Consider the following 14,961-nt stretch of genomic DNA (forward strand, 5'->3'; position numbering starts at 1 on the left):
GAAATAATTTTTATATTATTTTTTTAAAGAACACAGTGCTCTTGAAACCACATTATAATCTATATAATTGTACTATATTTGTTTTTTCTCCCAAAAAATAATATTTGTGCAATCCCCAATTTGTGACATACAAGTAAAGAGTAACGATAATATATATATATATATATATATATATATATATATATATATATATATATATATATATATATATATATATATAATGTACAATATTTATTTAAATTGAGCATATATTTATGATAAAAATTTCAATATTTTTTAAAATTTTTGAAATACTATGAATTCTATTAAAGAGATATGGTTATTAATTATTTTTAGAACTATTATTTTACTTATTTTGAATATATTAATTTTGTGTAATATTTTTAAAGTTTTGAAGTTTGAATTAATTAACCTCACTATCGCCTAATATAAATTGAATAATCTTGATTTAATAATAATTATTATTATTATTATTTATTTTCTCATAACTTTAGTTTTATTTTCATTGCTTATTAATTTTCAAAGTTTATTTATAAAAACAATTATATGTTTGAAACTTTAAATATTATTTTTTACATATTTATTAACTTATTAAAGATGTCACCAATTATTTATATTTATTATTAATCTTTAATATGTTATTAACTATTAATTCTATTGTTTCTTTGTAATAATAATTATATTATTACATACATTAACTATTTTACATTAATGATATTTAATTAATGTTTATTATTTTTATGATCTAAATGTATAAAGATATTAAGTTATACCTTCTTATTATTAACCTTTATAAACAACTATTATGTTATTACTATTATTATTGTTATTATTATTATTATTGTGTAATATTTATTATCAATTTAATTATTTAAATTATTTATTGTAAGTTTTAGCATATATTTTAAAACTAAAAATATTATTATTAAATTGATTTTGCTAATGATAATTATTAAATTATTTACACTGATAACATGTATTCTAAAGAAAATAAATTAACCAATTGATAGTTAAAAATTATTATTCATATCATTCGACAATTGAATTAGGTTGGAAAAATAAAAATTTGTGATGAAATTATTCAAAATATGATTGATAAAAAAAATAAAATTATCACAATAATAAAATATCTTCATGTCTTGTTAAAAAAATATAATATAAAAATAAGATGTCTAATAGAGTAGTTATAGAAGAAAAAAAAATGAAACATATATAAATAACCTGAACAATGATAATAATTAAAACTTATAATAACATAACACTAAAATGAAGAAGAAGAAACATAATCAAATCTTGCAAAGAAAAAAATAATGAAAGACAACGAAAAAAATGATTAATGTAAGAACTTTCTAATAAAAACATGATATTGATTCAAATGTTTATTCAATTTCACAAAAATTATTTAAAGAAACAACTCGACCTAAAATCAAAATATAAATATAAAAAACACTAAAAATAAAAATTTAAACAAATTTATTTTTTATCAATGATGAATATAGATCTACATTATACCTTACAAATTTAAAATAGTTAAAGTTTGATTTTTGACGATGATCAATAACACGATCAAAGTATTATTTCATACATAAAAATAAAGAATAAAAGAAATGATATTGTATCAAAATATATAGTAACATAACAATAAAATGAAGAAAAAAATAACAGGAGTAATACTTGCACGTAAAAAATAATAATAAAAGACAAAGAATAAGATGATATACCTCATCCAATATAGTCTCTAATTTTTACTTGTTATTCCTCTCAAAATATACTGGATAAATGATTCATATAAAAACTTTGTAATAAAAACATGATATTAATTCAAATATTTGTTCAATCTCACAAAAATCATTCAAAGAAACATTTAGAAGAAGAAGATGAAAAATTCAAAGAAACATTTAGAAGAAGAAGATGAAAAAAAAAAGTGGTGTGTTGGTGAGTGGAAACAGTGGTTTTGTGATGGTGGTCTGTGGTAGAGTGTGTTAGTGATTTGAGATCTGGTGTGGTGTGTTGATGAGAGAAAACATGGTTTTCGGTGGAAAAGAAGAATAGAGAAGACAGAAAGAGGAAGGAGAAGAAAATGATATAATAGGAAAGAATAAAAAAATAATAATAATAAAAAAGAAAAGCAAACCTGTGAATATGCGTGAAATGTTTTACTAACGTACGCACAGTAGACTCCGTCTAGAATATGATAAGAAAAAAAATTGGAGTTTATTTGACACCTAATAAAAAAGAAAGAGATTCAAGATAGAAAAATATAGAATGTGATGAGAAAAGATAGCTAGAGCGAAAGGATAACTGTCTAATGAGATGTTAAGAATAGAGGAGCGTTCATGAATTATTATTCGTGTAGTCATGTTTAAAAGTTGGAATACTCTCACCGACCAAAACAAACATTGAATAGCGAATCCTATCCTCTTTCTCAAGTCCCTCTCAAAACTTTGCCATCTATGTTAAATCAATTTTCTAAGCCACCTAAGATGTTTTCTCAGAAATCGTCAGCCTCTGCTGTTGATAAGAAGTGAGGGCCATTAACGCGTTTCATGCCAATAAGATTGAGTACACACCGCGTGATCTTTTGAATGCATATGTCCCACACTAATAAAAACCATGCCTAATTTCATCTATAAATGCACAGCATACACTAAGCCTTTTCCATCCAACTCAACTGTGAAAAGCAATAACCTCTGACAAGTACTTACCGATATATACTACTATGATGGCTATTCGTTTGCCAAGTGCCTTGAGTGCTAGACACATTCTTCGCCGGTCTAATGCAGCTGCAACATCACTGGATGTGCCTAAAGGGTGCTTTGCTGTGTATGTAGGAGAAGGTGAAAAGAAGAGATTTGTTATACCAGTGTCATTGTTGAATCAGCCTTCATTTCAAGAACTGCTAAGTATAGCCGAGCAAGAATTTGGCTTCACTCATCCAATGGGTGGCCTTACTATTCCCTGCAAAGAAGACATTTTTGTTAACATCACCTCTGGCTTACATATATAGGCTATGACATGATGCAGCCAAAGTAAATCTGAAGACTTTTTTTGGTTGCATAGTTTTTGCCTTTCAACATGGGGTTGTGAAAAGTTGACCCATGCAGAAAGGTTTACTATGTAGTTGAATTTTCAGATTATGTTGGAAGTGTATCATAGGCAAAGAACATAAAGGGATAAAAAACATTACTATATTTCATGTTGTTCATTAATTTTTTTTTCCTCTTCTTTTAGTTCTTTCTGTGAGAACTTGAAGGCGATCTTTCACTGCTGATAATTATCTAGGTACTAATCTGGGTTTAGGTACCACTTGTACCTAGATTACTGATAATAAAAAAATAGGTACTGATCTGGAATTGAAAGTAACTTTGATGGCCTTAAGGAGTTTAAAGTACAGCTTCTAAAATTGTTGTGGGTTAAATAAGCTAAGATTATTGGAAATATTTTATTCCATCCAACCTCACATAATATGGAAGAAGGGTTATTTACGGGTTAATAACAGATGTGAAGAGGAAAAGATCGTTCGTTTAACATGAATCATTCATGCAAAACAACACCATTGAAGCATTAGAAGTGAATCAAGTGATTCAGGAATATTAACATTTTGGCTATCAAATTCATCCTGTTTCAACTGTTTTCTTTTATTATCATGTTATAAACATTGAGTCTCAATTTTACTGATAATTAATTTTGGCTGATAAGTTAGGTTTGCTGAATTTTATCTCTAGCCTTACCTTAGAACTAATTAAATTGCCCTTTTTCTGTTACTCAATTAAATAATAACAATTTAGATTTGAATCCATCTTCGAATTGGTCATAAAATATTTCGATTTTTTTCCCTTAACACACACACACATCCCTGTGTAGCTCCATAGCCCCAAGAAGACAATAAAAACATGTCATCAGAAAATGCGATTGAGAGCAATAAATCCCAAGTCTTCTTACTAATTTAATATTCTATGAAGTAAATATTAAATGAAAAGTGAATATATTTAACATGTTAAAAATATAGCATGCATTCCTTTATTTATTTAGTAAGAAGATTTGTGAATTTTAGAGATTCAAAATTATTTCACCGTACAGATTAATGGTATGAGACCGGGGAATGTATTTTTCTCTTCTATGTTTCTCTTGTCTCTTCTTACATTCGACAATTTGGAGTAATATAGTACTCGCACGCTAACATTAGCATTAACAAGGACGACTCTGCTTCTTACATGTCCAAGTCCAACGTATTTGAGTTTTTGCACCAATCCCGTGGAAGTGGCAATGTCTCAGCCATTAAGAAACTCCATGCTCAGCTACTCAGAACAGGCATGCTCTTCCTCTCCCATAATCTCCACACCCAACTCATTGCCACATATGCCGCATGCCTCCCTAACAACAACCTTCAATCCCTTAACAACTTCTTCAAATGCATGAACTCCACCAACCCATTACACTTCAACGCCATAATATCCGATTTCTGTCGCAAAGGCTTACCCTTTCTCGCTCTCGCCTCCTTCTCCTTCGTGCACGCCAACGGTGTCCCCTTGGATACATACGCTTTGTGTAGCACGTTGACCGCCTCCTCCAAAGTCAAAGATCTTAATTTAGGGAAGCAGATACACGCCCACGTGGCGAAATCAGGTTGGTCTTCTAGCGTGTTTGTGGGTAGTGCTCTCATTGATTTTTACTCCAAATTGTCGAATGTAAAAGATGCAGCCCATATGTTCGATGAAATTCCTGAGAAGAACACTGTGTGTGCCAATGCACTTTTGTCGGGTTATGCCGAGGCCGGCCTGTGGGTTCAGGAACTTCAACTAGTTAGGAAGATGCCCGTGTTGAAATTGAAGCATGATCACTTTACTTTATCAGCAGCTTTGCGTGCTTGCACTGGATTATCTGCTGTTGAAATGGGTAGGCAAGTGCATGGTTACTTGCTCCGTACGACACCTGATATAGAGAGTGATGTGTTTCTTCAGAGCGCGTTGGTTGAGATGTATGGCAAGTGTGGATTAGTGAAGAAGGCTTGGCAAGTGTTCAAGTTGGTTGGGATGGAGATTAGAAAAGAAGTAAGAAGCAGGGACGTTGTGTTATGGACTTCAATGCTTGGTGTGTATGGTAGGAATGGGCATTACAAGGAAGTGATTGATTTGTATGATGAGATGTTGGTGGAAGGAATCAGACCGGATGGAATAGCCTTCTTGACAGTGATCTCAACTTGTGGTCACACTGGCCAAGTTCATGCTGGTGTCAAGTATTTTGAGTCTATGGCTAATGATTTCAAGTTAGATCCTGGTCCAGAACATTACAGCTGCCTCGTTGATTTGCTTTGTAGGGCTGGTGAATTGCAGAGGGCGTGGGAATTGCTGAATGAGACACTCTATAAGGGAATGGGAAATTGTTCTGTGTCAATGTGGGGAGCACTACTCAGTGCTTGTGTGGATCGTGGGGATTTAGACCTGGGAAAATTGGCTGCTCAGAGGGCCCTTGAGTTAGATCCTCAAAATGTTGGGATATGCATTATGCTATCAAATCTGTATGCCCGGTTTGGTATGTGGGAGGAAATTGGTCACTTGAGGGTATTGATCAAAGCAAGAGGGCTAAAAAAAGATGTTGGATGCAGTTGGGTTCAGGTGGGTTCAGGTGACTGACTAGTCGAATAGGTTCCAAGAGGTATCTGTATCATCTCTAATTGCTACACCATGTAAAAACACAAGAGGAAAACACAGGATTCAAGTAGGTCTGCACACAAAATTGGTGGCAGAATATTTTAAATCTTCTATTTTAAATCTTGATGACGGATCTCTACTTCAAATTCTGAAGATGACCATCATCACGAGTCACAACAAAAGAAAGAAATGCTCAACTGGAATTAAAAAAAAATGATTATTAGAGTATGCAAAATTGATTTTAGTCATTAATTAATGTGTGTTTATATTAGAGTATGCAAAATTGATTTTAGTCAAAGTGTGCGTAAATAAATTAATTTATTTTAAAATAATTAGAAGAAAAATTATTTTATATTATAAATCTTGTTTGGATAATTTGATAAAAGATACTTTTAGATATATAATTATTAATATGGATATGTAACTGTCACTGAAGTAATTAAATTAATATATTAAATTTTAAAGTAAATAGAACAAAAATAAACAATATTGTCATACACACAGTAATCTATAATTGATTGGTAGCATAAAAAGCTTTTAAACTATTAGTACATTATAATTAAATTCTTAAAATAAACCATAAACTATTTTATACAGGCATGAATATACATAGAGAGTTTGAATTTGATTCCTGCAAAATACATCTTTAGGGATGATGAGGAGTTTTAAGTGTCATTAAGTCTCGAACTAAATATTAGTCTCATTTTGGATCAAAACTTGCGAGAATACTTAGGATCTCACCGAAAAACTAAATACCCTAATTGTGGTTATTAAAAAAAGAAGAAACAAGATATAAAAAATAAAAACATTTTTTTGTTGCCTAAGGACCATTTTTCTTGGACGATGCTGCCTAACAAGCTTCTGTGAACCAAATATGAACCCGACGTGAAGGAAATCAGGTTAATTATATGATAGCCCAACTAGACAGAAAAAAATGGTCAAGAAAAAAAAACTAGGAAGGCTAATGGGCCATACGGTCATACTCCAACCTAAAATTAGCCCACACGGCCACACTCTTTCTGTGGTATCTTCTCAAATGTAATTTTGAAGTTCTCTCTCTCTCTCTCTCTCTCTCTCTATATATATATATATATATGTAAATATATATATATATATAAAAAGAGAGGGGATGAAGTAGTGATATTCATCAAACTCGTTTTGTAGGGGATTAGAGTGAAAATAAAAGAAAAATAGACAAATAATAAGAGTCTTAAAATAAATAAAAAAAGGTTTAAAAATAAATTATATTAATAATAAAATCCACAATTTTAACTTTATTATTATTATTCTTCAAACCCATCAATAAAAATTCTCACAAAATACAATTTTAGAAAAGAATAACTTTTTTAAGTGTAACTAAGTCTCAAATGAAAAAATAATTTTATAGTCAATTAACAAAATCTTATAGGCATATCTTGAGAAATCAAATACTCTAATTATGTTAGTTTAACCATAAGAACTCATGAATAAAAAAAAACTATTTGATTATTATAGTAATTGGTTTATATATATATATATATATATATATATATATATATATATATATATATATATATATCATCCAACCCGAATCCAATTTTGTTTTTTTTTTATGTTGGGAAAACTCTAACCCAAACTCAATTAAAATTGATCCTTTTTTCCTAAAAAAATGAATCAGATACCACAAATTAGATTTAATTGACATCTCCAATATATTAATTCCTAGCTTTAAGAAGAGTTGAGTCAAAAAAAAGTTTAAAGAAATAAGGAGTTGGCCAGAATACTTTACGGTGGGATACATTAATATTTCCTTGAGTACGTAGAAACAAGAGTGCACTTGGATTAACAAAAAAATGTAGAGGAATCCCAAGAAACATAAAATCAGTTGTCATAGATCATAGTTGGCCCCATTTCTAACTGGATGATGGGTTATTTTTGTGCTGTGAATGTTATTTCGGTGTACATTTCCATATTCTCAAGCCAGTGTTGTGTTTATCTGATGTCCGTTTCTCATTGGCTTAAGATGGTCCCCTATGTACAGTACGTAGTGTATATACTCCATTCAAATACTCAACCCCTTCTTTATGTTTGCTTAGGAAATTAGGAAATGAAATGAATTCCATCTCTACCAAATTTCTACCTTATAAACTATTCATATTCCCAAAACAAATACCTACTTGTCATAAATCATAATCAACTTTATCCATAGAACAAATCTTTCCTTTATCCAAAATCTCCTACTGTCTTTTCCAATCCAATACGTACCAAATATATTATACTTCAACAATAATATTATTTCAGTACATTAAAAAAATATTATTTGAGTATAATTTTCGTTCCAATATAATTAATATTATTATTTTATGAGCCTAATTTTTATATATTATTTGTGTGAAAAAATTTATATTATCAACTAATAAAAATTTGTTGTCCACATGAATTTCAATATAATTTATAGTATTATTAAAACTTGTGCACCTTTGCACTGTAATCTTTTATCACATCAAGCTCCAGTACAAAAATAAGCCATCTATACTAATAAAAAATTTATATCATATTGCCTCATAAAAAAATAAAAGATAATATTTTTTCTTAATTATAAGAAATATATAATCACTTTTAAATGTAGAAATATTTTTATTGAAATTGATAAAATATTGTTGTTTATAATATTTTTGTGTTCTCTTGTAATTTTTGTAATAAATAATTTTTTGATTTTAGTTTCTTAACTAGTGTAGTTAATGATTAAAAAAATCTTAGATGTATCACTACTTGTTAACTTTCTTTTATATCTTTAATTTATTGTGAAGTCTATTCATGAAATATCATTATTTTATTTTTTTCATAAAAATGAATATATATATTAAATTATTAAAAAATTAATTATAATTTATATATATATATATATATATATATATATATATGAATTTGGTATTTCCTTATTTCTTAAACATTGCAAAAATATTGCAAAAATTTATTTCTATTTTGTAGATATACTACATAAATACGTTTACATTGACCAAAACCTGAAATATTAAATAAAGTACAATTTCATGTCTTTAAAATAACAAGAATTATTTTTCAGATTGTTATAAAAGAATTCAATAAAATTAACCACACAAAATATTAAAATTAGATCAAATTAATTTTTTTTAAGATTTAATTGTAATTTTTATCCCACTTGTTTTTGATGAATTTTATTTATAACAAATTAATTTGACACGTTTTATTTTCAACTTTTTAAAAATCTATCGTAGTTGAGTTGATTGGGTGTGCTAACATAATTTTATTTTATATCCAACTTTTTAGTCTTTCGTAATTTTACTCCAAACTTTTTTACTTTTTGAAAAAAATTTATCTCTAATTTTCATTTTTTTAGCAAATTTTATTCTCAACTTTTATTTTTATATCAACATGTCACCTTAGCTAAAATAAAGTTTACAATTTTTTAAAAAAAATGAGAATAAAAGGCAGTAAATTAATTTGTTGGACTAAAATTTGTAAAAGAAGGGGTAAAAGGTATAATTAATTATTATTATTATTATTATTTAATTTTTAAATAATTAATTTACAAAATTAGTTTTATTCGCTCAAAAATTCTCAATAAAAATATACTTTTATCAAAATCTCCTTCATCGCTCTTCCTCACTTTCAACTAAATTGTTAGCTAAGCACCCAATCACAAAAGTTAATTCTTTTTGGTACATCAAGGGACGAATATAGCTCGGGACAATATGTATATCGTACAATGTTGCAAGAGCACATGGGTGGGTCCAAACTTGAGAGGGAGTTCATTCTCTTCACTCAGGGTTCCACAAACCCCTTTTACCGTTCCATATTTGATTTACATATGCTTTTAAAAATATAATAATTTATTAACTGCGTACTTTTAATTTAAGTTAAAGAATATATTGTCGGTACAAATTGTTTTACATTGTTAATCAACAAAAAAAAAATATTTTATATAATTTTTATGTTAATTATTATGAAAATTAATAAATTTATCATATATATTAATCTATAATTAGATAATATTATTAAAAAAATACAGAATTCGGTAGCCTGCTCCGCCCAACTACCAACCTGCCAGGCTACTGACTACGGATGAGTGAGGACAGGTTAACCCGGTTAGCCTTGATTTTATTATTTAAGATCATTAACTTATTGAGAAGAATGATATTTAATACTAAAAAAATCATAAGTCAGTATAATTGAGGTCAATATATTTATTTTAGTTTTTAGTGTTCTTTAAAGTACATATTTATTACTATTGTTAGTTAATTTTTTAAAATCCATTCCTCTAATAGAAAGATTTATATTTAATCTAAATTATTTATATACTTTATGTTCTTGATTAAATTTGTCAATTTAAGTTACTGTCGTGAATTAAGAAGCTTGAAGTTTACTTTTTCTATCTTTTTTTTTCTTCTCTTTTTGACGGACCACCACTAGGTTGTCAATTCACTCTGAATTAAATTGATTAAGACTTTAACAACACTTTGGATGAGTTAGTGACAAAACGGGTCAAAACACACTTTGCCACGCTTGCTTCCTAGTGGTAGAGGTTAAGATAGATGCACAAAATTTAAGTTTGATTTTAATGGTCATCATTGTAAAAAAAATCTAATCTGACCCATAGAATTTAATATATTAAATTAAAAAACATTATACTTATAATTTTGCAACTGTACAGTCATAATAACTTACAAAATAGTATCTTAATGACCTAATGCCAATTTGTTTAAATAAACTTGGATGAGATTAAAAAAATTATTTTAAAATAAGCATTATTTTAAGAAGTTGGTAGAATTTGTTTCTTAAATTAAGTATTAAATTTTTTTTTAAAAAAAATAATTTAGACAAACATATTAAAAAACAAAAAGCTAAATAAAATAAGTACATATTTCAACAAATAAATTTAAACAAAAGGGTCCCTATTTGTTGAAATAAATACTTATTTTAATAAAATAAGTAATTTTTTATTTTTTTTAGTGTATTTTTCTGAATTCTATTTTTAAAAAATAATTTTTTACTTATTTTAAAAAATAAATCCTATTTATTAATTAAAAAATACTTATTTTAAAGTTGGTTTTTTTAAAATTTAAACAAACTCAACCTTAATCTTCTTAACTAAAAGTTGAAAAGTTTAACTTTTTACGGATACAATTTAACATCTTCCTCTTTATATATATATATATAGACAGGGTACATAGATGCATGGTAAAGTTATTAAAAGTGGTTGTAACCATATCATGAGGCCCTTTAATTACCTCACTATGTTGTCTCGACAAGAGGATTTTGGGGGCAAGAGTAACATGGCTTTCATGTGCCAAATGAAAGGTAAAGTCCCTATCAACTGAAAAGAATATCCCTTATGTTGAATTACTCTGCTTAGAACATATTTTGGTGAAAATGGATGAGCTTTCCAATCTTTCCCATTTTAAATTCATTTTTTTTTTTTGTCCAATTAATCTCATTCACAGAACATGAAATCTCTGCAAGGAAGATGACATCCACTAAACTAGTTTCCCATTAGAACAAGGGGAAGAAAAAAACTAGTTTCCCATATATATGGAAATATTTCGTGACCTACTACCATCCTTAACATTTCACTTTAATTTCCTCTATCCCTAAATGATAATGAGAATATCCGTTAAAAAAATAATTAATGCAATTGAATCATGCATGAATTCATCGGATGAGCTTCGAAAGTCTATTTTAACTGACACGTTGAGCATGACCTCTCAAAATCCATTTTCATATGTACATATTCAAAACTTACACGACAGCTTAGCTTGTTTTGTCATGCTTTGCTCTCTTGATCAAATCTTTAAATAATCAGAATATATATAGACATGTGCAATTACTAGGCATATACATACAGCCATATAATCCTCAAATTCTTATGCAATTATTCGTGCAATTGGAAGGTGGTGAACCATTTTCTTGAAATATGAATAGAACAAAACTTAATTATAGCATTACAAGTGTTATTAGTACCATTATTAAGTATTAATCAAAATCAATGGTTCATCTCAATGATTGTCTTTTTGATTGGTAGCGGTTACTGAGCTAAATCTTAATTTTGATTAAAGAACAAAAACAATGTATATGATACTATATCTAATCTAAGTATAATACAAATAAATACTGATCAGTGCATCATAATTTTCTTTCTTTGTCTGACAAAATTGTAGGAAAATGATACAAACTCCTTGTGTCCCTAAATGTTATTAATTTGGTTTGGAGCTTTACCGTGTTGATCTTGTGCTCTCGCAATCTCTTTTATCCATATGTTCATGCAGATTAACTGTTGGTATGATATTGAAAAAGAAGACGACAGCCAGCCAGCAGGCTTATGGATGCGATGAAACGGGATCCAAAAGATCAATTATTATATGAGGCTATTGTTGAACAATTTGGCATGAAATGAATGATTTCATTTGAAGATAAAGTAAGTAACGATATATATATATATACTACTGAGGTCAAAACATGGAAAGTAGGAGTAATTAGCAACATATGGGTTTCTGCAAAGTTGGTTTTGTTTGCATTGAGTCTAATGTCTGATTCAACTTAATTTCACGTGTCATTCATCAGATCACAGTATCACAAAACCAACAATCAGAAAAGCCAAACCAATACCATCACCAGGTTGTACCGGAGAGTACTTGTAGGTCCGTGAATTCTGGTCGGGAGAGATACTAGCGCAATGGTGAGTATTGTATTGTCATGTGTAGGATTATATTCAAAAGGGCAATGTAATTAATAAAATAATTTTTACATTTTTCTTTTTATTTGTGTTTGTCACATTATTTATTTTATTACGTGTTTTATTTTTATTTTCTATATCTATCTCTTGGATATGATTCGTTATGAAAGTTTGTGTACAAATCACATTACACAAATATAATGATGACAAGTCTTGATTTTTACGTGTTTGTGGGGATAGATGGGCACAAATAAACGTAAATTTATCACCCTGTTGTAACTACAAAATAGCCACTGATCCGATCATATATACCCAAAGTGGTAAGGGTCGGTGGGGTTTAGGGGTGCAATATAGGCCACAAAATAAAATTAGATATTACATATAATATATATATATATATATATATATATATATATATATATATATATATATATATATATATATATATATATATATTTATATATCGAAATATATACACCCCTATATATATATAAATTACTTTATCTTTTTGTCCTATTTTTGACTATTCCTCAAGTAGCTTGAGCTTATTTTACTAACAAAACATGTCTTTTTTTAATCAAATATAAGTATAGGCTTCATTACCCATTTTTTTAAATAACAATACTTTCTATGCGCCTAAACACTTTTTTTAAAATAAAATACTTTCTGTGCGCCTAAACATATATACACTTATTACTAATACTTTTATTTTTGAAAATAAATAAATTATACTTTTATCTTTATTTTTATGTCTATAAAAGATAAAATGCAATTAACCATAAGATTTTGCAAGTAAATAAAATATGAATTTAATAGGTATTTACAGTGTAAAACAATTTTTCATTTATATCCAACATAAATCAATGTTCATATAATTATTAATATAATTATCATAAAAATTAATTAACTTATCGTGTTGATTTATAATAATAATAAAAATTTATTTTATTGGTATATAATTTTTTTCTCACAAATTATTTTAGCCTAAAATAAATTATTTCTCTCTTATCCTAATTTTTTTTTAGCTTACCACACTTTAGAAGAGATTAGATTACATTTAAGACCATGTTAGAAGATAAATTTTGAAATATTGTTATGGTCAAATTAAATTATTAAAAACATCGCATCAAACCTTAAAAAATACACCCTGCTCACATAAACAGATTATATTTAATTCTTATCATTTAAAAAATAGATTCCATTGATTGAGGTTTTATAAAGGTGAATGTAGTTGATCTATTTGTGAGCAGTGAGAGTGAGGGTGTGAGATTGGGTCCATGTCAACGTTGGCATTGGGAGGACCAACATAGAACAGTGAAGACCAGTGGTTTTGTTCCCACCATGTCCTTACACAAATACACATACCCCAAAACACCCGTGGGCTACCCTTTGCCCCCACACTCCACATGAACCCTCTGCTTCTGTCTCTCTCTGCCTCTTCATAAATACACCCATCACCCATTCTTTTCCCACCACTTTCCAATTCTCTTTCTCTAAACATGGCCATTAGAAAATCAAACAAAACTACTTCTCAAACCACAGTCCTCAAGCAAATCCTCAAGAGGTGTTCCAGCTTAGGAAAGAAAAACGGGTACGATGACGATGGTCTCCCTCTCGATGTCCCCAAAGGCCATTTCGCTGTCTACGTTGGACAAAACAGAAGTAGATACATTGTACCCATCTCTTTTTTGACTCACCCCGAGTTTCAGTCTCTCCTTCGTCAAGCTGAAGAAGAATTTGGCTTCGATCACGAAATGGGTCTCACTATTCCATGTGAAGAAGTTGTTTTCCGCTCTCTAACATCCATGCTAAGATGCTAGATATATATACTATTATTCTGCTTATTGATTGAAGAAAGGATCGAAGGTGGCCAAGATGAAGCTGCTTTTGCTTCTCTTTTTTTTAACATCGATCTCTCTTCTTCACTTCAGTACCCTAGTCATTGTGTTCCTCATCGATCAGTTCGCGATCTAGTTCTTTTTTTGTCCCATTTAAGTTTTTTTTTTTTTTGAACAGCCCCATTTAATTTGGGTTCTTATGTTCATTATGTGACTCTAACTTTTGCCCCCACAAGTATTTTTGGGGTGAAAATTGTATAAAGGGTTTGTCGTTGAGATTTTCCTCGCCGAGGTTCTACATACTATACACTGTGAGAGAAGTTAGTTTTTTTCTATGAAAGCTGGGATGTTTGTAGTCATTGACATGCCATCTCTCTGTTTCTCTCTATATCTCTTGTCCTGCCAGAATATCATACGCTGTTGAGATTTGTGCCTATGCATATTTTTTTATATATATCAACTGTGCCCATGTATATTTGTACTTTGTGTAAAAAAAATGAATATTTGTACTTCATATTGTCTTGTATCCAATATAAAAAGTATTTCTATGCACATAAAGTATAAAAAAATATATTACCAACAAATAAAAATTATCATTATTAATATAATGTCTAAAATAGTTATTATAAAAGTTAATAATTTAATGTACATATATAAAGAGAAAGTGAATGTATCAAACAAATATATAAAGAGAGTGATTTGTGATTGTTTAGTCAAAGTGTAAAGAATTATATTGCTTACAAGAAGAAAAGGTAGGGGAAAAAAAAGTAATAAACGTGAA

General features: G+C 28.6%; 3 protein-coding genes across 3 annotated transcripts; all 3 read left to right on the forward strand.

Annotated features, from left to right (window-relative positions):
- The first annotated feature begins 2,646 nt into the window (after positions 1 to 2,646).
- LOC100778121 (auxin-responsive protein SAUR23) lies at positions 2,647 to 3,205 on the forward strand. Its single transcript, XM_003522762.5, has one exon. It carries the CDS (start codon positions 2,720 to 2,722, stop codon positions 3,005 to 3,007), a length of 288 nt encoding a protein of 95 aa, XP_003522810.1. The 5' UTR covers positions 2,647 to 2,719; the 3' UTR covers positions 3,008 to 3,205.
- A 1,009-nt stretch (positions 3,206 to 4,214) lies between these two features.
- On the forward strand, positions 4,215 to 5,633 carry LOC100798332 (pentatricopeptide repeat-containing protein At3g12770). Its single transcript, XM_003523459.2, has one exon. It carries the CDS (start codon positions 4,215 to 4,217, stop codon positions 5,631 to 5,633), a length of 1,419 nt encoding a protein of 472 aa, XP_003523507.1.
- A 7,960-nt stretch (positions 5,634 to 13,593) lies between these two features.
- On the forward strand, positions 13,594 to 14,694 carry LOC100306339 (ARG7 auxin responsive family protein-like protein). Its single transcript, NM_001250335.2, has one exon. The coding sequence runs from the start codon at positions 13,842 to 13,844 to the stop codon at positions 14,160 to 14,162; it is 321 nt and encodes a 106-aa protein (NP_001237264.2). The 5' UTR covers positions 13,594 to 13,841; the 3' UTR covers positions 14,163 to 14,694.
- Positions 14,695 to 14,961: the final 267 nt, after the last annotated feature.

Source organism: Glycine max, chromosome 4 (genome assembly GCF_000004515.6).
Source record: "Glycine max cultivar Williams 82 chromosome 4, Glycine_max_v4.0, whole genome shotgun sequence".
NCBI lineage: Eukaryota > Viridiplantae > Streptophyta > Magnoliopsida > Fabales > Fabaceae > Glycine > Glycine max.

Bases quoted from the DNA above. Each gene is read 5' to 3' on its own strand.
- LOC100306339 (NM_001250335.2), top strand. From the start codon at position 13,842: ATGGCCATTAGAAAATCAAACAAAACTACTTCTCAAACCACAGTCCTC.
- LOC100798332 (XM_003523459.2), top strand. From the start codon at position 4,215: ATGTCCAAGTCCAACGTATTTGAGTTTTTGCACCAATCCCGTGGAAGT.
- LOC100778121 (XM_003522762.5), top strand. From the start codon at position 2,720: ATGATGGCTATTCGTTTGCCAAGTGCCTTGAGTGCTAGACACATTCTT.